We start from the raw sequence: 27,520 nt of genomic DNA, 5'->3' as shown, positions 1-27,520 counted from the left end.
ACAAGGAACCCGTGTAAATCTGACAGATCATCCTCTGTGGAGAATGCCAAGCAAAAGAAACATCTAACTAAATAAAAATTCTTCATGTAGAAGAAAGTAGTCATACCCATGGGTAGCTGCTTCTTATGGATATAGAGGTTAGGTTTATTCATTTTGCAAGCCTGACTGAAAATGGATATGACCTATTAAAGCCTCTCCATGAAAGACCAAGACATCAATTAATATATGCCTGCATGAAGTCTAATTTAAATAAAGCACATATTTTGGTTTAGGAGGAAGTGTAAGGGACTGAAATATATACTGCCTATAAAAGGTTGCTGCTTTGAAGAAAGGCTAAACCATCAGCCAAGAACACAGGAACACAAACCAGCTCAGAACTGGACAAGTAGATACTGCTTCCCCTTCCAGTATCTTATGAGGCAGGCATTATTCACCATAGGTTTGGCAGACTAGTAATTCTGAGAACAGCAATGCATTAAAGGCAATTTATTTTTATATAGGATAGTTAAATCATTTTACGTCACATAAGGGCACCACAGTACAGAATAGGCATCTACAGTTGGAACACAGTATATTAAGTCAAATAAAATTAGCAAACTGTTAGCTCAACTTTCTTCCTTCAAACAACTTTCAGTGGTTTACCTTCTAAAATGAAAGCCCTATCAATTGCTCTCCAATTGAATTTGAAAAGGCAAGAAGCTAGCTCAGTAAAAATGTAATTCTAATAAAACAAAGAGGGCTAGAAACCAAATTCTGACAGGACCATCTTGATGGTAGTCAAGATGTTGAATAAAGCTTAAAAGAACAGACTATTGCAAGTTTCCAGCCTGCCTTTTTAATATTAATAGTTATAACATGAACAAATGATTCATAGCCAAGTATGAAATGAGAGAAACTTTTCCAAGTATGCGACAGATCTGAAAAGCACTACTTTTAGTAAAACTATATTCTTTTACTTCTCTCTCTTTTGAAGTGGTGCACTGTGTACAAGATCAACACTTTCATACCCTCCATCTCTATAGCAGCCTTATCTATTCTATTGCTTTTAAACAGCTTCTAGATATTCTGCCAGATCTACATCAAATGGTATTCAAAAACGGACGGCAGACTTCTTCCTCTGATACCTTAAGAAACTTGGCGTTGAGGACAACTTCTGTTTAAATACAGATGAATTAAGTCATTCTTCAGACTGTATGAAAGCTACTCTGCTGAGCAACCAGGTTATCTTGCAACACAGCTTCAGTTTGGGGGATCATCTAACCAGAAAGGATAGCTATATTTTTCTGAAACTAAGTACTGAAGATTCTCCTGGGCAGGAACAGGCTAATAGAGATTAATGCACCTTTGAGATCCAGGGAAGAATGCTGACATCTTGGAGCATATCAATTCCTCTCATAAGGCAGATAGGCAAAAATTTTTTTAAGTGTACATGCACATAAGTAAACTCCCTGTCCTTTACAGGTGTGGAAATGAGGTGCCAAACCTTTTTATCCAGGCAAGTACACTGTTTACTGTATGGCCACTGGAGGGCCAGATACACATAGAGGGAACAGCAAGCTGTTAGCTTTTCTTTTCAAAAGAGGGAGAGAAGTAGCATAACCAAGCACTACTACAAGTCAATGCTCTACTGCGTACAGCTGTGGGCCTGGTAAGACACTCCTACACACCTCAGACTGGCTAGCCCATATGAAAAAAAAAATCTTATAGCCCCAGTGATTTATTGCACAGAATTATCTGCTACCATCTCTTAAGTATGAAATAGTTTGAAACTGACAAAAATATATCAAGGTGCAATCGACCTGTGAAAGGATCTAACAAAGACTATTATTATTTTGCATGCACTCAGGTTAAACATTCTTTCACTATTTTGGGTTAAAGAGTAACATAAACAAGAAGAAATTCATCAGCTTTGTTCAAACACCTTTATTATTCACTGCAGGTATTGTAAATGCTCTGAAAACAAAAAGCTTCTGCAGGAAGATTACTCTTGAAATTTAAAGGTTATTACAGAGTGGTTCAAATTTCTCACAGATTTACTATAGCCCTGACTTAAGCTGTCAGCCTTGTAACTGATACAGAGTTGCTTCCACATATTTTCATGTTTGAGAAACATCTGTAGCACCTGATAATACTGAAAAAAAGTCTTCTTGGTGGAACTTGCTGTTACAAAACAAATAGCTGGCACAAAGAACAGTAAAGCTTAAAAAACCCAAGGAAATCTGAACCACTGCCTCCTAAACGCATTACGTATTAAATAAGCAAGGATGATAGATAAATAAATGGCTTAATAGTCATGAAACAGATTCTGCTGTAACTGACACTCGCCAAATGCCAACGTTATAAAGTCTTAACTTTACCATTTCCTGATTGTGATAAGTAAATACGCAGTTTAAAGCTGTGTTCATTATGACTCTAGGCAAAAGCACTGTTTTTTACTTTGCGTATACAATAATTAATAGTAATCCTAAACACCATCTCTGACACATTACTATTCATGGCACTTTCCATTACTATATAATTAGTATGGTTCAGTTGGACTATTTTGTGTAACAAGGCAATCTTGTTTAACCACTACTGTTCCTCGTATTAGTAACCATCTTCTGATTGTTGTAAAATATTTTGGGTTTCAGACAAGTTTTCCACCATAGTGAAATAACTGCCTTTAAAAGAAATACATAGAAATCAGATTAATAAAGTGTTAAGACATTAGATCAAAACCCACACAGAATCACAACATTAAAACAGCCTATCCTATTAACTGAAAAACACTGCAACAAAAGGCACTACACTGGTGAAAAGGCAGTGTAAGTGAACTAGAAATGGGATTTCTAGACTCCCGAAAAGGGACTCTAAATGGGTATCAGGGCCTCAGCACATACCAGTTGTTGCAACTCACTACCTGAGCAAAGACTTCTTCATAGCTGTTGCCATAACACTCCTAGTCACAATATTTTTAAAGTGTTACCTGCTACTTGTGCCAATTTATCATGAAGTACATATAAGCTGTTCATCATGAGACTTCTTTCATCTTCCTAGAATTAGAAAAACACATTAGCATTAAAACAAACATTAGTAAAGATTTATTTTCTTCCATTTACCTCCAAAATCTTTATAGGCCATGAGTAAAAAAAAAAAAAAAATGGTTGTACACATACAGTTGGAAGGCTTTAGTGTTTCACGCAATAGATTTTTAATTGTTTTTTCAGATCTTGACTGAAACTAGATTGTAGGCTGGACTTCGATGGATCCGATAGTTAAAACGGACAGCTCAAAAGGTTATTTTTATGCTACTGAGACAACTATGCAATGACCCAAAAGAAACTTGGTGAAATTTGTGGGGTGGTGTTTTTGTTTATAGCTACTATGTAAAACAATTTCATTCTTAATAAATGTACAGTGACACTTCTTACAAGCCACAGTGAAGTAGCATCTGGCCATATTCCCCCATTAAATTTATAGCAAAGTAACATTTTTGCAGTCCACCTTCAAATTACAGTAACTTAATTAAAACAAACAAAAAACAACAACAAAAAACCCACCACCAAAAAATAAAAACAGGAAATTGTGGACTACACAAATCTTGTTGATACTTCCTGCATACACCACTAGTGTACAAAGGCCTAATTCCCAAAACAAGCATCAATACAAGAGGTCGTAATTGTTACTTCTGAAGGAGTTAAACTTACCAAGATACTGAGCAATTTCCTTTAAATTTATCCAGAAACATTTTATATGAGAAGGAATTATTCAAAATATGAAGATGAGGAACATGCAATTACATACACTAAGTATTTACAGCCATTCTAAAACACTGGCTTGTTTTTAAGTTGGCTGTGACTCCTGGGGCAGAGACAAATGGCTGAGATAACACTAGAGCCTTTATTCTGAAAATATGCAAGAAAAGTGATTTTCTACTTTGCACATCTGCTGTTATAGTCACATGGAAAAAACCTAAATATATTTTAATTCCCTGATGCACCTGCACTGTCTGTCAGTTTGAATGCTGCCATTTTTTCCAATAATAAAACCGCTACCAAAGAGCAAAACACATCTTTCATTGATTAAACATTTGACAAATTAATTCCCATAATGATATCAGCAATTAAAAGCATCACCTCTCCCTATTCTGCTCCTACAAAACTATCATCAAGATTAAATTGATATATTTGGTACTCCCCAGGAAACTAACCAAACTTAGTAACTCATTTCCTAGCTGGAAAATACTGGGCATGGGAGAAGAGGAAAATCAGTCCTCTGCCACACACATCCAGTGCCAGCTGTACTCCAGAAGTTCCATTTATTGCCAGTAGGTACACCCATGACTTCACGAAGAGCTACCCCGAGACAGACACGTGCATCATTTGTGTGACCGAATTCTTTTTTTCGTCAATTCGTGGTCAGACCACAAAGGAAGGAACTGACCAGTACAACCTTCACAGCTAACTAACAACCAAGCACGGAGTAGGATCACTATGGAACAGTACATAAGAAACACAGAAGAAAGTAACATGCAAAGCAGGTTCTCAAGCTGTCAAGTTCAGTGCACAAGACACATTCTCTCTGCACTACTAAAATCATTTTAAAAGAACCCTTAGAATTTACCCCACAAAATTCAATTTGTTCCGAAGAGTCAGAAACATTTTCTACCCAGGAAACTAGCCAAGGCTACCTACTTAAAATATGCAATTATTCACTTTTGGAGAGCTCAATCCCAGACAAAAGACACCCACACAATTATCTTGCAATACTTGCTTATATACGCCTAGCAAAAAGGTTTACAAACCAGGCAGAAAGACTAAAGGCCAGAGGAGAGAACCACCAAAACACATGCTGCAGAACTAAGAATACTACAGATACCTTCAATGACGACATCTCAAAATGGCTATTCCAACATTCCAGTTGGAAGAGTGAATATAGGAACAAGTACCAGAATAGAATCAAAAGACAAACTTTTGAACTCATTTTCTGAAAGAGGCTAACCCTTGCTCTTCTATGGTAGTAAACATCCTCAACTTTCAAGTCAACCATCTCTTATCACCTGTCCTTTCAAGGTCAAGAAGCCAAATGGTAACAGTAAGAGAAAAACTGATAAATTTAATCTCAAACTTCCAACACAATTTTCCTCATAGCTCTCAAACAAATTATGTTCTTAGTAGATAAAGCAACCAGCATGCCAGAGCCAAGTTTTGTAATCCTAGCTACAGTGCTCAAGATGAAAAATAAAAAGTGAAAACATCAGTCACAAGAAGTGTGTTCATCTTATACAAAACATTCTGAAACTGCATCCTTTGAAACAGGTATCTATTGTTTGTAGACAATCATTTGACAGACCTAAATCTCAATATGAAGTGCTTTTACTTACTTCTATTTTTTGTAGTTCTTCACTGAGGGGATTCTTGACTGTCAAAAAAAAAAAGAGAAAAATTTTAATTCATTTTAGAGTCTGAAAATACTAAGAGGTATACCAACATTGTAATCTTTAGATAAAACAAACTAGTCCATAAAAGACAAAAAACAATTAGACAGCTATTAACCTTTGACTTAACTCCACATTTATAGTGTGCTATACTAGCACTCAGATTAAACCAGAATCCTGTATATCTGCAAATTTCACAGCTATTTCCATGCAAACAAAACCATGCTTACCATTCGCCAAACTCTTGCTTTAGTGATTCAATTGCACTGAAATCATTATTTAAAGGGTTCCTTTTTTAAACTAGACATTAAAATGTAAAACCTATTTATTAAGCAATAATCCATACAACACACAGCTGTACAACTCAGCAGCATTTTGTTTTGACAGGAGTAATAGATAACACACTGAGAACTCACGCACAAAGTGCAGTGTGACCAAATGACCATTGACTCCTTTCTAAATAAAAGCTTCCACAACTCTCGAAACTGTAAGTTTATCTATTATATTCCTTTTGGCTACAAAAATATGTTGTCCAAGGAAGAAAAACTGGAATGAGATGAGTAATTTCTGCTATGCTTCCACTGGTCCTGACTGACCAGCTGGTAACTGAAAAGTTACCAAGGCAGGAAGGAGTACCATTAAATTATTCATAAAATCACAGAATGGTTTGGGTTGGAAGGGACCTTAAAGATCATCTGGTTACAACCCCCTGCCATGGGCAGGGACCACCTCCCACGAGACCAAGTTGCTCCAAGCCCTGTCCAACCTGGCCTTTAACACTGCCAGGGATGGGGCAGCCACAGCTTCTCTGGGCAACCTGTGCCAGCGCTTGGCTTCCCTCACAGTAAATAATTTCTTTCTAATATCTAGTCTAAATTTCCCCTCTTTCAGTTTAAAGCTGTCCTCAGCTGCACTGTACCAGCTACTAAGAAGGAGAAAAAAAATGGCTGCTGTAGCTGAACCCAGGACAAAAGCCATTCCCTTTTGCCCTATCACTACATGCCCTTGTACAAAGTCCCTCTCCAGATTTTTTGTAGGCTCCTTTAGGGACTGAAAGGCTGCTATAAGGTCTCCCCTGAGCCTTCTCTTCTCCAGGCTGAAGAAGCTGAACTCCCTCAGCCTGTCTTCAATAGGAGAGGTGCTCCAGCCCTCTGACCATCTCCGTGGCCTCCTCTGGACTCAAGCAAGTCCACATCCCTCTTGTGTTGGGGACCCCAGCATATTGTCTTGCCTTTCTAAGCCACAAACTCTTAGTTTCACCACAGTTTGAGCTTACAGATTAGCAGTTCTATGTGCTATTCAAACAGAAAATGAAGCTTCTACTGAACATAGCTCACCACACACAAAAATAAAAAAATGAAACAAATATCCTGGGAAACCTGACACAAAATTGAAGATCTGGGTAGTAAGTGTGATCATACTAATATTGAAAACATAAAAAAAAAAAATAGAACATACAAAATCAAAACTGGGTGATTTTCACAGACATCTGAATACTTGATTCAAATATCAGATTAATTAAACTGATAGAAGCAGATGATGTTCAAGCACTCTTGTAAACCAAGCCCTCCACCACTTCATGATTTCATTTTATAAATGCAAATTCTCAGATATTGCCTACTAGATTATCAAGCTACCAGCCTTACAAAACTTCTATGTATTTCATTCATTAACTCAACAGAACATTCCCAGCACACTAAACTTTTAATCTAAATAGCCTAAAATAGGATTAGAGAAACACAGCCAAGGCTCTAGATGATTGCCAACCTCCCAGTTTGATCGTTAGTTATCCAGACAGGATAATTATGTAATTATGGGCTCTTCCCAAGGTCAATCTTATTGAGCATACATGAAATCTTGATTATGTGGTTTTAGATTGGAGTGGGCAGGGAAGGGGGGGGACACGAGACAAAACAGTGTGTAGATTTTAGTACACCTGACAAACACCTATTTTAACACTGATGAAAGCCATGGAACAAACACAAGTGTCTTCGTGCATCCAAGCCTGCAAAGACACAAACCACAAACTGTCAGCTGCAGTTCTATATATGCTAGAACAGTACAGCAATTACATGAAGGCAATGGTGTTATTATGCTTGGACTTTGCCAGCACCTTCCTCCAAAATTATCTACCACAAAAACTTAACAATCCTTGTAATTCATTATTTTAATTCACACTGCAGTATTTCCATGAAATCCCTCTGAAGTTAGTGATTTTATAGCAAGTTAACCTGTGAAATACATTTTTATAAGATGTTAATATAGTTTAGGATGCCTGATGTCTTAAGAGGCAAGTATGCTAAATGCAACCCAGCAATTTATCAGCTGCATATGCAATTAAGAACTATTAATCAATCTGCATCTGTTTACCACATAACCTTGATTAACTGAAGTTAATAAGGCCACTCCTTAACTACTTCAGAAATTCCTCTGTTCTGAATCCACCCTCTTTCTTTTTTCCAGGATCTAAGCTCTTACCAAATCCTCCCACGTCCTCCAGCCACAGATGTGGGTTTTTCACCTACTCCAACATTCTAAGGTATTTCAATATATTAACTCAACATTGATTCAAAAGGTTTGTTGGCAGTTCTTAAAATATATAGGTTTAGTTTTAACAGTAACAACTTATTGTTCTACCAAACTAAGCACTAATTTAATAACGAATGGAAAAGGTCCTTATGTGAACATACACTTTGAAGGCTCCTCCTCAAAAAGGGCTCAAGACCTCTAACCATACAGCAGCAATTGCCAGCTTTGAAAGTAGTCTACTTAACAAGCTTGTTTTTATGAGCAAAGAACAAACTCTCATCTACTTATATTACAAAGCTAAAAACTACAGAGATGATTTTCTAAAACAAGAATCTCCTGGTTATTGTCCAAGGGGCTCTTCTCTCCAGGTTTGCCAGCCAACATCCACTGCCCTCAAAAAAAGGAGGGATGCAACAAACTACCAGGACACGGCAATCTCAAATCCATTAGAACTCCCAGAAAGCAGCAAAATGGAGAGAAGCATGGCAGTTTTACCTTGAATGAATACCAGCTGCAGGATTTAAAAAAAAAAAAAAAAAAAAAAAAAAAAAGAAGAAAAACCTCAAAAACTTGACAAAGGGAACCATACCAGCTCCTCCAAAACACCGTAAGAGCTGAATGTTCTGCTTGAAAGTATGATATACTGGGAGAAGAGCTTTATTCCTGGCAAGGTGTAGTTAAGAGGATTCTTTGGCCAGATATGGAAGGAAACAAGTAGTAAGCACACTAAAGGACATCATCTTCACATGAAACTTCATTTCAGAACAGGAAGGGATATGCTATTTAAATTCCATTTTTAAGAAGTTATCTTATTTAAATGCTAGCTAGTCAAGAACAAGACAGTAAGATTACCAAAAAGTCTGCAAGAAAAATCAAAGCAGCATAAAAAAAAAACCCTGTTCTGGTTAACTGAAAACACTACTAATGACCCTTAGAACTAATTTACACATATTACTGTTGGGACAAGCTGTAAATGATGATTTACAGACTACTAGAATTCCTTGAGATGGCAGAACTGGTCAGTCTCAAATAACAGAAAGCCACCATTACAAAGCTAAGGGTCACAGCACAGCTCCAAAGCATTCGAGCCAAAGCTGTCAACACAAATGCACATACCAAGCCATCTCACAGAGATGCTCAATTTTAGGAATACAAATGCAGTCAGTGTCAACATGCAAGGTTAATTTTTGCTAGGATGCAGAAGCTTTCATCTTTAAAGTAACAATAAAACCACTCATCAGCACCACCCCACATTTTCCTCCCTAAGACGTAAGTAACAACTGCAGACAGAAACAGTATTTACAAGGATTTAGTGTTCTTCAGTAAGACAAACAGGGAGCATAAACCGGGATTTCTCCTCTTTTTCAAAACATAGTTTAACAGACATGAAGTTGCAGCCTAATTGCAGACATTCATGAACACACAAGTCAGCTTTCATAGTCTTAATGGCACAAGTTCTAAAGACTGACACAGCTTCACAAGCAGTCACCTAGAAAGAAAACATGCACAGATAATATTACTTTTGCTTAGGACATAAGCTAGAACCATAGTATTAACATAGTACCAAAATAAAGGATTCTGTTACCTACTGGTCACCAAATCACAATGCCAGAAAGTAGCTCATCCTTTCACTACAGCTATCCTACACTACACCACCTAGATGCTGTGGTACCTTGCCCGAAACACTTATTATTCTTGTGGTTTCAGTAGTCAATACACTTCAACAGATAATATCAAAACTGAAGTCACACCAGGACAAACCAAGGATTCAACTAGACCAAAATCATGCCTCCAGCACTAGTAGTAAGATTTTCTCTTCATAGAGACACCTGCCCCTAACTGGAAGAAATTAACAGAACTCTAACAGAATGTCACAGTGTATAAAGTATCAGCATATATGCTGATACTTCAGCAGAATATTCTCCCAGTCATAAAAAACGGTGCACCCTGGAAGCTTCCTGAGACAGAAAGAACTAACTGGCTTTTTTGCTTCTTTTCTAAAGTATCAACTCCAATGTACTTTTCCTTACCAATTTGTCTAGTCCCACCTTAACCCCAAGCAAGGTTTTAGCTTCAGCAACACACAAGTCACAAAATGTTCCACAACTTAAACATGCATGTGTGAAAAACCTGTTTGCCTGCCTGCTCTGAACTTGCCATTTGTTAACTTCAGAAACACCTTCTTGTATTAGAGGAGACAGTGAGTAATCAGACCCTGGTTCACCTTCTCTGTAACACTCATGACTTTACTTCATTCCTCAGTCTTTCCCTCGGTCCTCACTCTTCCACACTCAAAAGCCCTATTCCTCCTCGCTACAAAAGCCATGCTATGCTTTTCATCATATTACTACTCTCGGAACCTTTCTGCAGCTCTGCTATGTTCTTTCTGAGGTTGGGGACCAGAGCTGGACACCATTCAAAATAAAGGAGCACCATGGACTATTACCATACCGACAATCTCAAATATATCCTCTCAAATATGCTTTATTCTCAATTCCCTTCCTAAAAATTAGAAAATCCTACCATTATGTTCCCTTTTTGACCACTACTGAATATTAAGCTAACATTTTTAAACAGAATCATTGTAACAGAATCAACCATTTCTGAACATACAGATAATTTGACACTATAAACAAAAAACCAACTTTCTAGTGCAACTTAAGGAGCTGTAAAGCCACAGCTGCAGGAACAAGAATTATCCCAATTAACCTGCAAGCACAGAATTTCTCATGTGGCAATACAAAAAGTGCCAAATATGATCCACACAAGAATCCAGAAACTGGAACACACACTTCCAAGCTAGCAACTTCTGCAGAAGCAAGAACATTCCTCTCTGGAAACAGAAAAGTACTCTTCTCCTCCCAACCCACCATGTCACAAGCAAACTAATCCCAAACCAGAAGCAGTAGTTTTTCCAAAATTTGTCCTGCAAAGGTGTGTTCAATAAGTGGATAACCTAATGCTTTCCATTAGAAATATTTCTTCATAAGAAAAACCCCAAGCCAACCCACAAACCTAAACATTAGCTGGATAATGTAGTTAGCAGAGAAAGCAATGATACTGGAAGCACTATCTGAAACAGGCCATTAGCCCAGCCTTTTGGAAACAAGTTCTCACTTTTACAATCCTTACAATACTTTCAACATCAGCCAATAGATCTCTAACTGTTTTCCGGTACATCTGGGGTCAAGTACCAATTCCACACAGTGACAAGCTATATATGTGTCAAGGACAATTCTAAAACAATGTCTCTTAAAACTCCTAAATCTGAAAATGTCAGAAAAACAAACACACACAAACAAGTTATTACAGGAAGTAAATTATTCCAGAGCTCCATCTTTCAAACAGCTTAAATAAAATAATCCTACCTCTATTTTCCTCTCTGCAATTACTCAACGCTCAAGACAAATGAGCAGTTCTGCATGACCTTCATCTCCAGATTGCACTAATTCAGGTAGAAACCACTTTGAATCAGTAGGCTAGATCTCTGCGCTTTGGTATTAAGACACAAAGTCATATGTCAAGCTGAGCAACTCCTTCACTACAGATCATCTCTATGTGCTCTGGAAAAAGTTTTTATATTTCTAAATTGGGACACCATTATAGTTTGAATAGTCCTTGGCAATTTTCAACAGAAGTACCATCTGCCACAAGGATTAGAAAATTCTAAAAACAGCTGAATCTTTCTTTAACATCAAGTCAGTTTTTCAAATGCCTCAGTTTAAAGAGCTTTTATTGATAATTTTTCCCCCAATATCATCTGAAATCATTCTGCTTGTGAATAAGTGATAAGGATTGATGTTATAGACAAACTACTTAATTATTTTTTTTTTTTTGTTACAAAACCCTCCTCTCCAAGTATTAGAACTATGATATTTATGATAGACATTTCAGACATTTTCTGTTAGCCCTGAAAATAGCATAGAATCAACTAGGCTAGAAAAGAACTTTAAGATCATGAAGTCCAACCATTACCCCAGAACTACCAAGACCACCACTAAACCATGTCACTGAGGGCCTCATATACATGGTTTTTGAACACTTCCAGGGATAGTGATTCTGCCAGTTCCCTGGGCAGCCTGTTCCAACACCCAAGCACCTTCTCTGTGAATAAACTTTTCCTAATACCCAGTCTAAACCTCCCCTAGCGCAGCTTGAGGCCATTACCTCTTGTCCTATCACTTGGTACTTGGCAGAAGACCAACCCCCACCTCATTACAACCTCCTTTCAGGTAGTTGTAGAGAGCAATAAGGTCCCGTGAGCCTTCTCTTCTCCAGACTAAACAACCCCAGTTCTCTCAGACGTTCCTCATAAGACTTGTTCTCCAGACCCTTCACCAGCTTTGTTGCCCTTCTCTGGACATGCTCCAGCACCTTAATATCCCTCTTGCATTGAAGGGCCCAGAACTGAACACAGTATTTGAGATGCAGCCTCACCAGTGCCCAATACAGGGGGATGATCACTCCCCTGGCCCTGCTGGCCACACTATTGCTGATACAGGCCAGGATGCCATTGGCCTTGGCACAAGCTGGCTCATGTTCAGCAGCCGTCAATTAGCAGCCCCCGGCACAGAGGTCAGGCTGACAGGCCTCTAGTTTCCAGGGTCCTCCTTCCTGCCCTTTTTGTAGGTAGGCATCACATTGGCCACCCTCCTATCCTCTAGGACCTGCCCACTACACCAGGACTGCTGATGGAGAGTGGCTTAGCAAGCTCCTCTGCCAGCTCTTTCAGCACTCTTAGGTGTAACCCATCCGCCCCATAGACTTGTGTACGTCTAAGTGGAGCAGGAGGGTGCTAACCATTTCTCCCTGAAATGATGGGAACTTCAATCAGCTCCCCATCTGCCATCCAACTCAGAAAACCAAGTACCCTGAGGATGGCTGGTGTGACTATTAAAGACTGAAGCAAAAGCACTTTTTATTATCTTTTATGGCAGTGGCCAGATTTAGTTCCATCTGTGCCTTTGCCTTTCTTCCTACATAACTTTCTCTCTACATAACCTAACAACATCTTTGTGCTTTTCACAGGGTGAAGCAGACTTCATTATTTTAGGTAAAAAGGGTAAGAAACACCAGAACTTGTCTCTGGAGTTGTTCACTGCTTCTTTAAAAAAAAAAAAAACCAACCAACCAACCAAACAAAAAAACCCAAACAAACAAACAAACAACCACCAAACCAAAAAAATCCACAAACCAACCAAAAAAACCCACAAACCAACCAAAAAACCCAAAACTCTCCACATTTTAGCTATATCACCCTTTCTAGAAATGCTCAAATCTACTCCTGCCTATTTAAATACTGTTTAGAATAGACCTGTATGTTGACAGATGCTCTTAAGAGTCATGTCAGTTTGATCCATATTTAAGAACAGAAACTAGTGTTTCAGGAAAGCTTATCATATTATTCAGTTTCACTGCACTAAAAATACTAGTTTAATTCTAGTGTTTGTATTCGATGTTTGAAAACACAGAAATCTTAAGTTTTGTGCTTAAAGATTACAGAAAAATATTTTAATCTGTGTAGTACCTGTAGATACCTAGTACTGCAAAACAAACAGAATAGTTGGCTGTAAGTCAGCTCTTAAAAACATCACTTTTTTTTAAGCAAAAGGCCTTACAAAATAAATCCAGAACTGAAGCAGTTGCCAAGACAGAGCTGACTTTTGAGAACATTTTCACTATATTATTGCCACATTCATGTCTCCATGAACACTGCTGCTGGCTAAAGCGTCTACTGTACTTAAGGATCCATTTCAAACAGAGTTGATACCTCAGACTAACACCTGCGAATATTAACAAACAGACTGCCCTTCCTTCTTCCTGATCTCCTGTTTTCTAAGTATCACCACGAGCCACATAAAGACTCAGGGATAAAAAAAAAAAAAAAAAAAAAAAACAACAAAACTTAAAAACACCCCGGGGCCAAAAAAAAACCCAGGGAAAAAAAAAAAAAAAAAAAAAAAAAAAGCCAAACAATATACAGAGCTATGGTACAGATACACAGATACTGCTTGTTTCAAAAGGAAGTATGTACAACCTGCCTTCATTTATGAAAAAAGCATGAAAGTTCACTTTCTCTACTAAAAGACCCTGTGAAAGTAGCCCCTGTGAAAGTAAGTGTATGCAGCAGATGAAGAAACAAATAAATGAGCCTAAACAAGAACAAATGCAGCCATGCCAAGAAACAGAACAAGCTTCAGAACACCACTAACAGCAAGAAAAGAATACTGCATTTTAATTCCCCAATTCCACAGACAGATAAGAAACTTGGGCAGAAAAGATTCAGGCAGTGTTTCATGTGCCTGACTTGGAGGTGGGGTGTCATCAGAAGCAGTTAAGTGCCAGTCACCAAACACTCCAGATAGTAATTCCAGCTGCTACACCCACCAAGGAGCTGATCTTCACCCCAAATTCTATCTCCTCTACATACCTACATTAATCTCAATGAAGCATACTCAGTACAAGAGCACATTAAGCTGCTAGATTACTTACACTATCATTTTTCATGACCTGTGGAAAGCTGAAATGATTTTTACAGTTAAGTATCCTATTCTCCACTTTAATTTCTACCAATGGAAGGAAATGTTTTATAGCAACAGAATTTACACACTCTATTACATTAGGAAACATATTATATTTCAATAAAGAAACAGCTGCCTCTGTTCTATTAGGAAAAATGGCTGACAAGTGCATTTGCCATGCATTGTAAAAATTAGGTAGTACTACATTCCTTGTACACAGAGTCTCCATTACAGGCAAAAGAAAAAACCCACCATACGAAGACTGCTTTTATCGGCAGCTGCAAAATATGACCAGGAGAAAAGTTAGATTTCAGACACCTAGCAGCATTTTACAGTGGGTAGAGAATACAGTCACTTGCAAGAGATTCCGAATAGGCTTCTGTAATAGCTCTTTCCGTCCTTCTGTGCTCCCTTCCAAGTATTTTAGCTCCTTATACTTTATAAGGTCAAAAAACACACATGCCTTTAATAAACAAAGCATAAATATAGAGGCTGGGTAGAGACTGGACTGAGAGCAGCCCTAAGGAAGAGGATTTGGGGGTGTTGGTTGATGCGAAGCTCAACATGATCCAACAGTGTGTACTTGCAGCCAAGCAAGCCAACTGTATTCTGGGCTGCATCAAAAGCAGCGTGACCAGCAGGTCGAGGGAGGTGATCCTGCCCCTCTACTCTGCTCTTGTAAGACCCCACCTGCAATACTGCATTCAGCTCTGGGGCCTCCAACACAAGAGAGACATGGAACTGTTGGAGGGAAAGATGATCAGAGGGCTGGAGCATCTCCCCTATGAAAACAGGCTGAGAGAGTTGGGACTGTACAGCCTGGAGAAGAGAAGGCTCTGGGGAGACCTTAGAGCAGCCTTCCAGTAACCAAAGGGGATCTACAAGAAATCTGTAGAGGGCCTTTTTACAAGGGCATGTAGTGACAGGACAAGGGGGAATAGCTTTAAACTGACAGAAGAGAGATTCAGATTAGGCATTAGGAAGAGGATCTTCCCTGTGAGGGTGGTGAGACACTGGCACAGGTTGCCCAGAGAACCTGTGGCTGCCCCATCCCCGGCAGTGTTCAAGGCCAGGCTGGATGGGGCTTGAAGCAACCTGGTCTAGTGGAAGGTGTCTCTGCCATGGCAGGGGGTTGGTACTAGATGATCTTTAAAGGTCTCTTCCAACTCAAACCATTCTATGGTTCTATGGAATGGGGGAAAAAGAAAAAAAACAGCCAACAATACCCAAACAGACCCACAAAGAAGCCTTACCCCCCCAAACAAACAAACAAACAAAAAACCCACCAAAAAAAAAAAAAACCCCACAAACAAAACCACCAGCAAAAAAATAAAAAACACCAAAAAAAAAAAAACCAACCATCACCAAAACCCAACAGAAAACCACCCCACCTGCCCCGAACAATCCACACAACAACAAAGCTATTGAGAAGTAGGGGAAACTCTTGAAAACATGACAGTCCAAGCAGCTCAATGTTAAATTAGGAAGCGGACTGCTTTCCTCAAACAGTCAGAAGGTTTGAGAAAGAAAGCTAACTCATAAAGCAAATTTTATTAAAACACAAAAGGCTTAAGATTCAGTGGGAATCTGCAAGTAAATATTAAATCTACTGTCATTCTGTCAAGGGGCCCAGTGTGGATAGAAACACTCCTGTGATCTCGTACAAGCAGGAAGGAATCCCATCTTCAAGAATTTCCAATGTAAAAACACCCAGTTACAACCTCTTATTCCAGACAGACTTCAAAGTATTAGTAATGTACTATAACAGTATGAACAGTTTACAGTATCCAAAGATAACATTCAAATGGAGAGCACTGACACTTAAGAGACACTAAATCATGAGAGTACAGACATTAACAAAGTCAAAATAAAAATCACACAGGGATTTTTCATATTTAACACTGGGGTTCCGCTGTGCCTCTGCCCTTTTAACCCTTCAGCACGCACTGGTCTATCAGTGCTTGCTGCACTAAAAGCAGCAGAAGTGCTGAACAATGATCTGTACAAAGCCTGAATATGGCAGTAAAACTTAAAATAGGTGCCCTTGTGTATCCTAGGGAGGAAATAAAAAAAATAAAAAAAAAAAAAGAGCTTACTCAGCTTACTCTATGCATGAGATATAGAGGTAGCTGCTGTACTGGCAGGTCCCTTGTCATGGCAAAAATGAGCTTTCACAGAAGCAACAGTAAACACCTTACCAGAAGTACCCATACACTGTGAGAGAGGTGAGACACTGGACCAGGTTACCCAGAGAAGCTGTGGCTGCCCCATCCCTGGCAGTGTTCAAGGCCAGGCTGGATGAGGCTTGGTGCAACCTGGTCTAGTGGAACGTATCCCTGCCCGTGGCAGGGGGCTGGAACTGGATGATCTTTAAGATCCCTTCCAAACCATTCTGTGATTTTGTATTATTTAAATAGAAGATAAAAAACTGCCCACTATGTACAGCAGAATCTTGTGGAGGTCAAACCCAGGATAAGCTCAGCAGTAATTTAAGACATAACTCCATTTAACTGGAAATTAGTACAAGTATGCAGTATTCAGTAACTTCCATTTTTACTTAGCTGGACTAAGACTCTGAAGAGCTGGCTAACTCTCCAGCTGTCTATCATACCAGCTGCATTTGTTTTGATAGCATAAACTGGCTGGTTCAAATAAAAATTATTATCTGAAGGGAACAACTGGACTACCACACAGCCATACATCACCATTACCCTTAGGCCTTGTCACTGGCTCCTATACTCAGCTGAAGAGTCTGCTTGAACTAAAACTTCCAATATTGTTATTGTAATTGTTTATTAATTAAACCAGGTTATGCTTATTAGTTTAAGGGTTACATCAACTCATGGATTAAACTGATGAATCTCTAGCAGTACTGTGTGCACTTCTGAACTAGGAGGATCTAGAGAAGAAAAGAACCTATCTTGGCAAGAAACTCATCTGCCATACAGAAATGGAAAAAAAAATAAATAAAGAGGACAGAAAGGAAAAACAAGTGACTCTTACTGACATCTCAGACATTGGGGACAACGAAACCTTACCATAACATTGGCTATTTGTAGATACATAAGAATTGTGACTATGAACTACTATGACTTACATCCTAAAAAGCTAGGTGCTTGAACTGTAAGACAAACTTTACTGAACAAGATCTTAATTCTCCTCAAACCATTTATCTCATGCTTAAGGAAGCATAGCTGGCCAGTAGTCTGATACCAAAGTTTGTGCAAGAAACTCAGTACATTCCCATCTCCTGAATGGCAAAGAACTCCACAAACTAATTCATTCCCTTAAAGAAAGAGATAGGCAGACCTATTTAACCTTTGGTCCCCCAGGACAGCTCCTTCCCAGGGCTACTATTTTCATGTTATTTCCCTCCATATTTTGCTCTCTCTCAAAAGGAATGACTGCAATACCAGGCATCCTACACAGTGGAACAAAACAAGTCTTCCTCCCCCCCGCACTTTATGTGCATTTGTATGTCATCTGCACATTTTTGTTGTTAGTTCCTAAGTAGCACCTTCAGCTGAAGGTCAGGAGGAAAAACAGTATTTAAAGTTATAAATAAGAAAAATACATTAGCCATTGCATTGTCCAACTCCAAAGGACACAGACACGTTGAGTGCTCAATGTAAAAAAGAAAAAAAAAATATCTACAGCATTTCTGCAGGGAGTACCACCTCTGATGGAAGTCAAACTTAAATAGACACTGGATGTAATACACCTGGGATTACCCAGTAAGACTGCGCATCTACACCTGCCCATTTTGAATGGATAAGCTCTCAGGAGTACGTAACAGGCTGGATTTCTGGTTTCCTATGAAAAATTAAGAACTGCTAGCTCAAAGGACACTGTACAGACAGTACAACAGTATGGCTGTCAGATATTCTCACCACTACCTTTTCTTACTTTGAGTTTTTATCAAAATCAATATGTGTTTGCTATTATATACAAAATATAGAATACCCAAACATTAATATCCTTTAGGTGCAGCTCAGATGCCCTCCACTGTGGGAACAGCGATTTAGAAACACCTGTATCCAAAGCTGCTTTTGTGTAAGCAGTACTCCACAAGCTTACAGTTAAGAGAAACAAAATCCAGAAATAAGCAGTGAGACTAGTTCCTTCTCCAGAAGAAAATCTGCATCTGTAACCTCATTCAGCTAGGCAAAGCCTCCCCAGGACAGCACAAAGTTCCTTTGACTGGGGAAGAAGCAGGGGGGGGGAGAAGCATGCCTTTTCAGCTTTTTCCTCGTAATACACTATGTCTCTCCCCTCCAGAAGCTTTCTTGGATCATATAACAGGTGTAAACCAATACAGAAACAGAGTAAGATGAACCTGACATCATGCTCTCTTTTTCAAAATCCCACCAAGGAATTTCATAAATCATTTTCTCTCATTTACAGAGTAACAGTAAACTATTTCCAAGCAATTTCCAAGAATGAGAAACAGTACAAGCAAAACTGCCAGACTGGCCTTTCCCCAATAATTCAGTTTGACTGTGGATTTCCACAGCCTAAAAGAGGCCTCTCAGAGGTTTATCACACCTGCACTGCCCAGTGTGTCACTCAACAGAAGTAACAAATATGCTCTTCGGGTGTCTGAAGCATGACACCTGAAACAGAACAAACAGCCCAATGAACTTTTAAATATAGGTCAAATGCCCGAGATTAACAGAAAACCTCATGATGGACATTACAACATTTCCCAGAAAATATATTGGGAATTTAAAAACAAACAAACAAAAACCAACCCACCACAACCAACAACAAAACCCACACAAAAAAACCCCACACCACAACCAAGAGCTGTTCCAGACAACACTAACAAAACAATCACACCTTTTGATGTCTGAAGCCCCTCCTTCAAAGTAAATGCTCCATTGCTCAATATTCAGTGACAGCTTTCACATTAGTTCTAGGTAAACTTCTGTTCTCCATGACCTACAATACCTACACATCCAGATGAAATTTGTTTGATGAAGTTGTGCTGCAAGACAGGGGAGTGCTGGACACCAGGGGCTCTTTTTGTGCAGCTTGATACTGAACAGACACTGGTTATTACTGAATGAGTGTACTGTGGAATGTTCTATTGTATAACTACATAATGAGATTCTAAGTATTGAGGGGACAGATGGTTAAGGTGAGTGGCTCCAACACACAACCTATTGAAAATATCCAAAAGCTAACAAAAGCAGTTATGAAGCCCATGGACATCCTAAGGCTTCTTTGATAAGCAATTCAGATGTTTAACTGACCTTCAAAGAAACACTTTTCTGTGGAGAAAAGGAAAACTAATATCTAGATGTGGCCTTACAATCAAGTGCGGAATAATAGTACATTTATCCAGCTCACCCCAGCAGTCCTCTTGTGACAGTGTTGTTCAGTCAACTACCTCGCAAGGACAGGCTGATGCTGCACTTACCAAGACACTGCGAGTTGAAGTATAAAAGTTTCTTGTACTTTTTCAATAAAGAAAAGGTTAAGTGGATGTGTAAATAAACCCTGTATGTTTATTTGTATGCATATAAAAACTGTTTTCTAATAAGCTATCTTCCAATTATTAAACAGCCTTCTTTAAGAGGAAAGCTGGCCTATGAATTGGTCTACAACCATCCATTTTACAAACGGCCCTATTTCTTATCTAACACAGCATCACAAGAATTCAGTGGTCTGTTAGACTACTTAAGTTTCAATGCCATTTAATTCAATGTTAGATCTCTTTTTAAGCCCCTACACCCCTTCTGCTCCCCCCATCTGCCTTCTATAACAATTCACTCTGTCACTTGATAGTTCATCTAAAACAGCTAAAGGAATTTAAGACTCTAAAATGGCAGCTTTATTCAAGATACTTGTGTTATAACATGACAGTAAGCAGAAAATTTGATCCTTCCCTCTGCAAAAAGAATTCATTTCTGTAAAACATCAAACATAGCAGCACATCTCCAACAAACCAGGCCCAACAGGCACACCACGTCTGCCTGTTTCACGGTTAGCATGCACCCACACTCACTTGCTCCTTACCCTCTCACACTCCACAATAGACTGTAAACACATAGGAGAACAGAGAAGCAGCACTAAATAGCATTGTGGGACATACAGCACAGTAAGACTCAACAGCAGACAAACTGGAGCAAACCTTCTACACTGAAGGAATCTATACGAGATCAGCTCCAAGTTGTGCAGTAGTTCTTCAGACTATCCTTTCATCCATCAGTATATCCTTCTTCCCATCAGTAATACTGCCTCTTTTCCAAGTTTTCCTAAATAAGAATTTCTCAGTGGAGAGAAGCCATCAAGGTTACTCTGATTAGTGGCAGAGTTACACTGTGTCCTCATTTATTATAATCACAGCAAAGATGTTGCCACCATCTCCCACAAGTCTAGACCTACAAGCAGCAACAGCAGGAGCCAAGAAGGGAAGAATAAGGACAAAGACACTTCTACTGAAGTTCTTAGCAAAAATTCAAGTCCCCCGAACAAATCACTTCTTAACATACCTTGATTTCACAATCCCTTAAGCAATTGACTTGCTCCCCTCAACATACCACAAATCACAACATGCAACTAATTTAACAGAGAATACACAAGAACTTTAAACATGTAAGGACTATATGCCTCATGATTACAGCGGACTCTACTTCTCCACAACATTGGAACAGCACTTTCATCAACAAAAACTGATGTACTTGCTTAATTTATTTGACTATGCTTTTTTGTTAAGTGACCAAACAACTTTCTCGAACAGCAGCTCTGGCCTGTTCACACTACTTCTGAAGCACAAGTCTAGAAGGATGACAGGGACCAGTTCGGTACAACTAGCACTCTTGCCAGCTTAGCTGGGTAAGCAATCAAGCCAGTTTTGCTACCTTATACTCCCAGATGCCAACAGGAGTTAAATGTACATGATTTTTTAGAAACACAACTGGTCCCCAGAAATAGAAAAGCTGCAGGCCTGATTTTCCTTTTGTACTGGGAGACTTCAAGATTATGAAACAGTGCAAACCCAGGCTGCTACAATGCTAAACTTAAGTCCTTGGGTATCATGGGCTCTTCCTTCAAATATTTCCACCGCATCCATTATCGCTGTATGCACCCATCCTAAGCAGAAAGAAACCTGCACTGCACATGAGTAACACCATTAGCTGGCAGATGTTCTTAACAGGAAAAAAAAAAAAAAAAAAAAAAAACAAAAAACCAGGTTTTTTTGCTTTCCCATTCCCTTCTAGTTTGCAATACATGGAAAAGTTGCAATCAGATCTGCTTGCAGATCCTAGATCACCCTTAGTTTTCTCACATCAGAAACCAAGTTTTCTTTTGAGAAAACTACTGTGGCATTGCAGAATGGAGTGCAAACTTTCCATTAGTTTTTGACACCCAGTGAAAACAGGTCCTGCCAGAGCTCTTCTGTATCCCTGGCTTCCCAGACAAGTCATTTTAGTTGGAATTTCCCATGACTTCACAAAAAAGCACAGCCTACAACAGTCACGTTGAAAAAATTGTCATTGTAAGAATATCTAAAGTCATGACAGAAGGGAAGTTTTGTGTATGCCTGCAAACAGCAGCACATTTAAGGTATGAATGCCAAGTTAAGTTAGTTCTAACGAAGTATCAAACACTGCTATAGCCTTAAAAACAGGAATTCTGAAGTTGCATTGTTTTTGTTTCAAATCCTGACAAGCAATTTTCATATTTATACTACAAATCTGCTGCAAAGGTAAAGAGACTGTTTATTACCTTTTAGGAAGGTTTTGAAATTGTCACTTAAGATGAACTATTTTACACCATGTAAGGTTTACCTGGACTTTCCTGGGTACCAGTCTTGGCCAAGTGTCGTCCTCATTTTTAAGGGTTACTTCTGATACACCATAAGGAAGACTAGAATTTAAAAATGTCAAGAATCCTAAGGAAATTTAACTATTCTGCCTGGCTTTATCTTACAAAGGCAGCCTAGAATTATTTTGACCTACTGTGCTGATCTTGATCCAAAACTCACCAAACCACAGAAGCAAGATCAGCTACAAGCAATATTAGTCTTTAAGATACACACTGGTATTTCCTTCTGTATCACCTAGAAGAGAAATGCTTGCTAACTAGAGTTTAAAGCAACAGAAACAAAGCTATATGCCAATATGTCAGTAGAAGATGTTATATCACATACAAGTCACAGTATCACTTGCAAAGCAGAAAGCAACATTAACGGGCACATAAGAGAGGAACTCTTCAAATCTTTTAATTTTGCTTCCTCCCTTTACTGCCTTTTTATATAAAGGTTTCTTAACCAAATTAATTTTCTTCCGTTGAAGCCAACATTGTCCACAAGACAGACTCTTCTGAGAAGGTGATCTTAGAAAGCAAGTAGATTTGTAACAGTTATCTGTGAAATACCACAGCACTTCAGTAGTAATTTGCAGGCCTGTGAGCCTAACAGTCATCATCTTGTCTTTTATATAGCAAGTCTAACCTCTTAACAACGAAATTCCCTGCATAAAATTCCCTAGAAGTTTTAACACCTGAGAGATGTAGAAGTCGAGAACAAAGGAACATCAATGGAATAAAATTAAACTCTTACAACTGTGATTTGCGTAAGCTTCCACTTGCAATATACACAACTGCTAAGGCTCCCTGAATTAACATTTCAAAAACACAAGTTGAAGCAAATATAGTAAGGATTATCCTCCTAGCAGTTGTTTTGTAACAAGCATCACAGAAAGACCAAAATTATTAGCAAGAGATGCCACCTTCAAAAGCCTCTCCTAATAAGAGCATAAGATTTTAAACAAGACCTACCTAAAAGTTTCAGGATTACTTTTTTGTGTTGTTGGGGTTTTTTTGTCACATCAAGTACTCTCCAAGCAAAGTACTGGAGCAGAAAGAGTGAGAGTAATTTAAATGCAACCTATTTTAGATTACAAGCTTAAACAGCACCTGTATGAGTGCCCTCATCTTTCAGAAAATAAACCAGACCTGAAAACATCTACTGATCTGATATCATGGTCTACCTTCCATGAAAAATAACTTTAGAACTAACTCCCAGGAGCAGCCACTTGAGATGCTCAGAGTAACATCACAAATCACAAAGCAAAACCAAAGAAGTTGGAAGAGACACACAACTATTCAGGTGGGTTTGAAGATAAAAGTAGACAAAATGCAAATCTACCATTTTCCTGACAAAATACTATTCTGGCTTGGCAAAAAGTTGATACAATTCCATGGCATTCTGAAGGCTGGTGCAAGCAAAACACACTTGACAGCAAGAGCCATATGAATGAAGTTACCAGCACCATGCCCGCACTGATGTTTCTTTTCACATACAGCGCTGTCAGACACAGCAAACGTGCTTATACATTAGTTGGTCCTTTATGTAAGCTTGAAAAGTAGTTTAATTTCAATAGTTTAAGATGCTTTAGGAAAAGCCCCATAGATATATATCTGTGTTTTAGACAGCCAAACTCAAAAACCCTCACCGCAAGTGACCATATGTAGGTTACATATAGAAGAATTAGCCCAATTACAGATTGGGTTTATTGACATTTTATGCATCATGTGCAGAAAAACTGAAGCACAAAGCTACTTCAGAGCTCTGAATAAGAGATCATTTGAACATTACACATGACATAATTGACAATCCTCCTCTGAAGCTCTCTGGTTACCACTTCTCATCTGTATTATTTTACCTGGCCTAAATTCAAGCCCAACACCTAGCTTTAAGCCTCCCTTTCTGTTCTCAGATTACAGCCTGACAAATCTTGTAAAGTGCTGATATTGAGTATACCTGGTGATAAGTATTTTTCAGTGTCACATAGTATCACTTTATTTTGATTTTCATTTTCAGTAACGAACAATTCAGTCACAATACATAAAGCTCATTGTGCATCATTCCTTGCAAAGTTAAAATAAGAAGCCACCCAAATAGACAAGAAACTGCCCTGTTTGTTTTCTCACAGTAACTGTGATAACTAGGGAGATGGGTATACTGCAAGTCTACTGAATGCTAAAACTTTTAATGATACAGTCTGAAGTTTAAAACAACCGAGTTTTCACCATCAAATCACTCAGCCAACAGACTCTTACCTCCAGCCATCTAAGTGTCAGAAAAACCTCAGTATCCAATCACCCAACTGAAAGGTTATTTGAGATACACTTTTTTTTTTTAAATAAAAAGGGATGAATCAGTTCTGCTTCTACAAGGAAAACCAACAATACACCCACACAAGCATAAGAGCCAAACTCAGATGATGTTTAAGCTTAGGGAACCATCTAATGCGAGACAGGGTTCTTTCCCTTCCCAGTAGCCATCAGTCTTTACTGGTCTATCTTGTCCATTCTTGCCTGTTCTACAGACCTACCATGATTTTGTTGCATATGCCCATTTGAGAAGCAAGACTTCAGTGAGCATGTGCTGAGCATATGGGCAAGGTAATTTCCTGCTCATTCCCACATTACTCAAAAGCAGCAGCCTGCTCCCTTCCCAGCCACAAAACCTGCTGCTTGCTTCTTCCAAAGGGCCCTACTCCCATTTGTTACATTGCAAAGCCTGGGGCTGTGAAGAAGGAGGACAGATGAAATGTCACTGCCACTGCCAGAATAATTCTTCAGGAAATTCACTTTCAAGAGCTCCACTGAAAAAAGAACAAATAGGAATAGGCCAAGAACTGGCTTAACTGAACTATCAAGCAACACTGGGCTACCAGACCATTGCCTGGGCAGCCTAACCTGAGCAGAAGAGAACAATTCTCCCTGTGTATCAGTTCCAGTTGAGTTCTAGCAATATACTCAACACAGTGATCCCACACACTCTAGAGCAAAGTTCGCACATTCAAAATTAAGTTTTCTTCCAAGACAAAAACTTCAGAGTGGATTTCTTCTCACAGTATTATTGCTATCTGCAAAGCTGAGACATTCAGCTTTATCCATCAGCATGGCATGCGAGTTTTAACTCAACCACTGAATTTGGCAGTCAAAGTTTACCCCAGTAGGCTGACAGACCTTCTCCCCTATTGAAATCATCATATTTCAAGACTAAAGAGAAAAAAAAAACCAACTAATACATGTTAGTAGAATTACACAGCTTATCAGTACATATGAAAATTTACGTATGTCTGTAGCAGTTACAGCCAGAAGTTAACCACAGGATACGAGTATGAGGAGTCCCAACAGCCACATTATACTGTATCTAATTTTAGCCCGCCTGCATATGTTCAATGCCTTCCCAAAAACCAGGACTGAATAGGAGTTAAGAGCCACGTGGACAGCAATGAAACCATTACAAATGCTTAAGTCCTTGCTGCTACTCTCCTTACTAAACACCAAATCATTTACCTCCTCCCCCTCCTCCTAAGAGGGCCAAACAGAATTAAGAACTACTCCACTACCATAATGTAATAAATAACATTCAAAAGGGAAAGCCAAAAGGGCTTGTAGGGCTATTTCTGCCCCACAACATCTAGCAGATCCCCAACAGTGGGATCACTCCCTACAAGGCACTGTATACACACCCACACACAAGTACATAAATCCTTCACTCTCTCTACAAAGAAATATATGCATGTGCATACACCCCACAGGCCTTCCTCAATCATTTGAGGAAAAAATGCAAGTCCCCAAGGGCCTTCTAATGCTTTCACATCCCCAAACTAGCTTTCTGCATAACTTTTCATTGCTCCTGATGAGAAATTCAGAGAGCAATGGCATGATTCTTTCTGATGTTAGAATCTCCACTGTCCATTTCAGAGCAGCCAAGAATTGAATTAGCATGAATCACCACCCTTAGGTGATATGTTTCCATTTTCATACACTCTGTGAACAGAAAATGGTAGTTTTCTAAATCCGTTCCAAAAAGTTACTTTCAGATATTAAAGGAGCTCCAAACTAACTCAGGATCAAAAAAAAAGAATGCTTTGAAATTCGAACTAAAACACAGAAGTATTTCATGTATAAAAACACTTTCAACTAAATTTAAAAAAAAAAGGACTTGTTAGACAACAGTACACAACAGGTCCAGCGTTCACTGCACAAAGTTTGTTGTAGTATCTAATCTCGTCTCACCTGAGCATCCTTTTCAAGCCTTAGTACCATAAATGAAAACAACCTGCTTTATTACTAAACAACTACAATCATGTCTTAGCCCTGCAGGAATCCCAGGTATCTAAGTGTGTGTGATTACTTCTGTGAGATCAGCATAAAGCCTTACATTGCAATTCTCTATTAACCATACATCTGCTATATTGAACAAGACACAGAAAATTGCTCTGTGAAGAAAACACACAAGAAAACAGGGTACCAACAGATTATTACTGCAGGGAATGCCAGGATTTGAGTTTATCCTCCTATGTTGTGCAAGCTTATTATACCAGCTTGCAAGTTACAGACTTAAGGACAATTTCTCTTTCTCCATACAAAGATTATGCCAAGGTGGAACCAAGAACTGCTCAGTGAGAGGTGCCTGCAAATGCAAAGGCGAATTAACAGTTTCATATCCAGTTGCAGAAATAAACTGCTCTTACCCTTCACCTAATACTTACTGTTGGCTCCCACATCCTCAGCTACTCCAGAACCTCTCATTCTCAGGTATGTGAATCCCAGTATCAGAAAGAACAAGCATGCAGCAGTTAAGAGGAACATGGACAGGTAATGTGCACTGAAGCCTCCAGTGGTGGATACCTCCTCTCTTTTGAACTGTTGGAGAAGCTCCTCCTCGGGCTCCGAGAGATTCTTCTTGTAGGTGTTTTTCAGGTAGGTATGATTTGAACCCGTATGATTGGAGTGGTTGAGTCTAAGAGAGGAGGTGGTTCCACCCGGGAGAAGGCTATTAGTAGCTGAATAGATCCTGGATTCAACATTATAGCTCCCAGCCGCACCGCTGAGAACGTGATTATTGGTCGCTTTCCTAACGGTGCCTGGAGGGTCAGTGATTTTACTGCTGTCCACATCCGTGAGCGGTGGTGGAAGCAACAATACTGTAGGGGATTTCTTAGATAGGCCAATGCGGTATCTGGGGCTGGGAGGACTAGAGTCCAGATCTTCACATCGTCCTCCTCCTCCTCCTCCTCCCCCC

General features: G+C 39.1%; 1 protein-coding gene across 1 annotated transcript in view; it reads right to left on the bottom strand.

Annotated features, from left to right (window-relative positions):
• LEMD3 (LEM domain containing 3) overlaps positions 1-27,516 on the bottom strand; it is a gene marked incomplete at its 5' end in the record, with an annotated part of 49,524 nt that extends 22,008 nt beyond the window's left edge. The window contains 3 exons of the mRNA XM_010018462.1: positions 2,966-3,032; positions 5,363-5,400; positions 26,988-27,516. Of these exons, the coding sequence (XP_010016764.1) occupies positions 2,966-3,032; positions 5,363-5,400; positions 26,988-27,516 (634 nt within the window). The remainder of the gene's footprint in view (positions 1-2,965; positions 3,033-5,362; positions 5,401-26,987) is intronic.
• Positions 27,517-27,520: the final 4 nt, after the last annotated feature.

The sequence above is a fragment of the Nestor notabilis genome, unplaced genomic scaffold (assembly GCF_000696875.1).
Source record: "Nestor notabilis isolate BGI_N333 unplaced genomic scaffold, ASM69687v1 scaffold2747, whole genome shotgun sequence".
Lineage (NCBI taxonomy): Eukaryota > Metazoa > Chordata > Aves > Psittaciformes > Psittacidae > Nestor > Nestor notabilis.
This window is presented reverse-complemented; position numbering and strand designations above follow the sequence as displayed.